The 4,203-nt window shown below is 45.3% G+C and overlaps 1 protein-coding gene across 1 annotated transcript; it reads left to right on the forward strand.

Moving 5' to 3' along the window:
- Nucleotides 1-2,470: 2,470 nt before the first annotated feature.
- On the forward strand, nt 2,471-3,406 carry LOC136641724 (olfactory receptor 10X1-like). Its single transcript, XM_066617728.1, has one exon. The coding sequence runs from the start codon at nt 2,471-2,473 to the stop codon at nt 3,404-3,406; it is 936 nt and encodes a 311-aa protein (XP_066473825.1).
- The last annotated feature ends 797 nt before the right edge of the window (nt 3,407-4,203 follow it).

Genomic DNA, 4,203 nt, shown 5'->3' on the forward strand with positions numbered 1-4,203 from the left:
TGGTGGAAATCTCTTCCAAATGGTTGCTTCTCCAATTTGGGTACCACTGGGCTTGAAAAAAGGAGAGATAGCAGCATAGAATAAAGTTCAACATTAATGGCAAATTTTGTCTGTTGAGCAGCACATTTGTTGACCATGGAAAGGGAATGAGGCAGAATTTAGAAAATGAGAAATGACTGAGGGGATGTTTTGAACAATGCAAAAATGTTTCATTGTCCTTTAAGACCATTTATAACCTGCCATATACTGAGCCAGGCCCTTGCTCCAGCAAGGTCAGTGTTGCTAGCACAGTCTGGCAGGAGCTTGCCACAGCCTCAGACTGGGGTGTTTTTCCCCCCAGGTTTTTTACCTGGAGATTGCAGGGAGCAAACCAGGGATCTTCTGCATGCAAAGCATGCGCTCTACCACTGAGCCTTCCCTGCTTAAAGCGGATCACAGTAACCAAGATGCAGACAATAAAATACATACAGTACGAATCTGTTGCATTATATTTAATGACATCCATATGGGAATATGTCATGAAGCTCTGCAATGGTCCTTTGCTAGAATTGTTAATAGTATTCTTAAGCTAACACAAACATTGTAGAAACAGGTCACCAAGTCTGTATTCTGTTAACAAGTTCAACCAATCTAATAGCTTTCACTACGCATTCACAAAATTTGCTCTATGTACTTAGGGTACATAAGTACTGCTGCCTTCCACCCGCCCCTGCTGCCTCCCCCTCCCCCGCAAGCACTTACAGTGGCTCAAACTCTCCAGGAGAGTTTGAAAACCACTGTTTAAATGGATAAGTGGTTAGGGTTCTCCTTCTCCCAAGGAGATGCCAGAGGCTGCCTAATGTGCTTAGGATACAGTGGTCACCATTTTGGTGCCACTGCTCCTCTGAGTGCTGGGCAGCTCAGGATTGGGCAGTTAGTTATTTACAGAACAATCGTGTCCATCCCCCCATACATGCAGCGGAGTCAACATTGAAATATCCGCTATGTGGAGAGAAAAACTTTATCTGAGCTATATCCTGCTGACCTCAATGGTAAAGACGTTGGAAAAGAAATTCAACTTTTACCCTAAGCTATTGTAGGCAACCTTCAGTCTCGGAAGACTATGATATCATACGCTGAATGGTGGTTCTGGAACAGAGTGTCCTCTCCAGAGCGCGAAGCCTGGGTAAAGTAGATATGGAGGATAGACTGTTTCCCATGCAGCAAATCCCCCCTCTCCACGTCGCTGAAATGGTCCAATGGGAAGGCAGAAGCCAATATGGTTGGTTCCAGCGGCGTCACAGGAGTTGCCAGAACGTGACTGTGTTCAGCCATGAACTGTCTCAGGACTCCGGCTCCGGATTTTGCCTCAAGGTTGACTCCTGAAGCCTTTTCCATAACTGGATGTAGCCACAAGGCGGTAGAGGTTTGGGATCAGAGTTTTCCTTCTCAATGAGCTGCCTTCCCAGGCTAATGAGTCCCATCAACCTGGCTGTTTAGTCACCTCTTATGACAAGTACAGCTAAACTGAGGGTCTATTCTTATCCCCAGCCCGCAGGGGTATGTAAAGCGGAATGATCGCACCCTGCCTCCGCTAAAGCGGAACTGGAGCGCGATCGCTCCGCTTTCACTTTCACTGCTGCAGGGAGCCCTGCCACACGTTCGCACTGGCTCCCCACGCCCTGAGGAGGCTGCAGGAGGCTTGGGTAAGTGCACCCAAGCCCATGCAGCTCCCTGAGTGCTGCGATACTGGGGATCACGCCGCTGCCTCCTCCCTGCCTCCAAGCTGCCCCCGCCCCTTAAGGGGGCAGAGACCAGGGCCCACAGGCTGGGGCATCACAACACCCCAGTTTGAGAAGCCCTGCATTTATTAATTCACATTGATACAGTAATGCTATGATGAAAGTAAGTATTATTCATTATACATCTACATTTCCCAACAATACATAATATGTAGATCATAATTTCTACAAATTGCAATATATAAAACTATGTAGGTTTACACAAAATGTGAATGCTAGTCCTTACACAATGTATGCAAGCATTTTCTGAGATCTCAGGAAATGTCCAGCTTCCTGGTCCTCTTTTTGAACCAGGGCCCAGGTATGATATCCCCCCTGCACCCTCCTTCCATGGGCCCTGTACAGTGTTGTATGTAGAGGAAGGAAGAACTAAATCATACTGTAAGTTTCCAAATCTTAGCAAAGGGGAGTATCCAACATTGAAAAAGGCACCTCTAGAAGAGGTGTGGCTTCTATAAATTGTAACTTTTCCTTTCAATTGAAAGAGACAGTTGCTTGCCAGAGGGCATTTTCATGGCACTATTTGAAAAGGAGTTCTTATTTGTACCATGCTACCAAAGATCCCTTCAGTATTAGTAAGACAATTTCAATACAGATGTGTATCCAATCGGTTCCTTAGTGTGGAAAGCGCTTGTTTTACATTACTGTTTCCACTTCTTTCCATTCAAGGTCGCAGGTGCTACAAGACCATGAAGAGGAATCAAACACATGTGACAGAATTTATCCTGATTGGGTTTTCCATGTTTCCAGATCTGCAGCCTTTTCTTTTTGTTACATTCTTCATCTTATATATACTAACTTTGATGGGAAATGCGCTGATAATGACAGTCATTGGGTTGGATCGGAGCCTCCACGTCCCTATGTACATCTTCCTTTTTGCTTTGTCTGTTTCTGAGACATTTTACAGTTTTGCCATTGTCCCCAAAATGCTAGTGGATTTGGTATCAGTAAGTAAAATAATCTCTTTTGCTGGATGTGCAGCACAAATGATTTTCTTCCTTGGACTGGGTGGCACAAACTGTCTCATCCTAACATTCATGGGCTATGACCGATTCCTAGCTATATGCTATCCCTTGCGATACTCAATCCTCATGAATGTGAGGGTGATTGTATGGCTTGTAGCTATTTCTTGGGTTGGGGGATTTCTCATATCTCTAACTGAAGCTGCTGTGGTCTTTTCAGTGCCTTATTGTAGCTCTAATACTGTCAACCATTTCTTTTGCCATATGAGGACAGTGGTTAAACTAGCTTGCAGTGATGACAACACTGCTCAAGTAATAATCTCTGTTATCCCTACTGTGGGCTTAGCAGGCAGTTTCCTGTTCATCATGTTGACATATGCCTTTATCTTGTCTACCATCCTGAGCACTCCCTCCACAGAAAGCCGGCAGAAAGCCTTCTCCACTTGTGCCGCCCACCTCACTGTGGTGATTGTGCACTATGGGTTTTCCGCCATCGTCTACTTCAAGTCAAATACCAAGGACAGCTTAGATAATGATGCTCTAGTATCATTACCGTATACCATAATAACTCCATTTCTCAGTCCTATAATATTTACCTTGAGAAACAAGGACATCAAAATTGCCGTAAGGAAAAGAGTCAGCCAAAAATTTTTTCCTCAATGATATGAAAATGTTAAATGTGCACCAGACTGACTGTTGGCAACCTTCAGTCTCGAAAGACTATGGTATTGCACTCTGAATGGTGGTTCTGGAACAGCGTCTAGTGTGACTGAAAAGGCCGATTTGGGAGTGACAATCCCTTCCACACTGGGAGCAAGTGCAGTCTGTCCCTGGTCTGTCTCCCTGGCTATGGGCCTTCCTTCTTTGCCTCTTTGCCTCAGTCTGTTGGCCAAGTGTCTCTTCAAACTGGGTAAGGCCATGCTGCACAGCCTGCCTCCAAGCAGGTCGCTCAGAGGCCAGGAATTCCCACCTGTTGAGGTCCACTCCTAAGGCCTTCAGATCCCTCTTGCAGATGTCCTTGTATCGCAGCTGTGGTCTACCTGTAGGGCGCTTTCCTTGCACGAGTTCTCCATAGAGGAGATCCTTTGGGATCCGGCCATCATCCATTCTCACGACATGACCGAGCCAATGCAGGCGTCCGACGCATCCTCGACATCACCTGGCAGGACAAAGTTCCAAACAACACAGTCCTGGAATGTGCTGGAATCTCTAGCATGTATGCACTGCTGAATAAATGTGCACAGTGACTGCAAATTCATCTTGAACTAACACTTTGTGAGAGATTTTCCCCACACTTCCATAAATTTCCTATCAAATGGCTTCACTGCTACTTGTTCTAATCTCTTTAAGTTGTATAATTTTATCTGCCACAATCTGCTTCAAAAATACTGCTGGAGATGGGTTTCCCTCCCTCTTCTCTCACCAAAAATAGAGTTGGGTAGACAAGCAAAATGAGATAA

The sequence above is a fragment of the Tiliqua scincoides genome, chromosome 2 (genome assembly GCF_035046505.1).
Source record: "Tiliqua scincoides isolate rTilSci1 chromosome 2, rTilSci1.hap2, whole genome shotgun sequence".
Lineage (NCBI taxonomy): Eukaryota > Metazoa > Chordata > Lepidosauria > Squamata > Scincidae > Tiliqua > Tiliqua scincoides.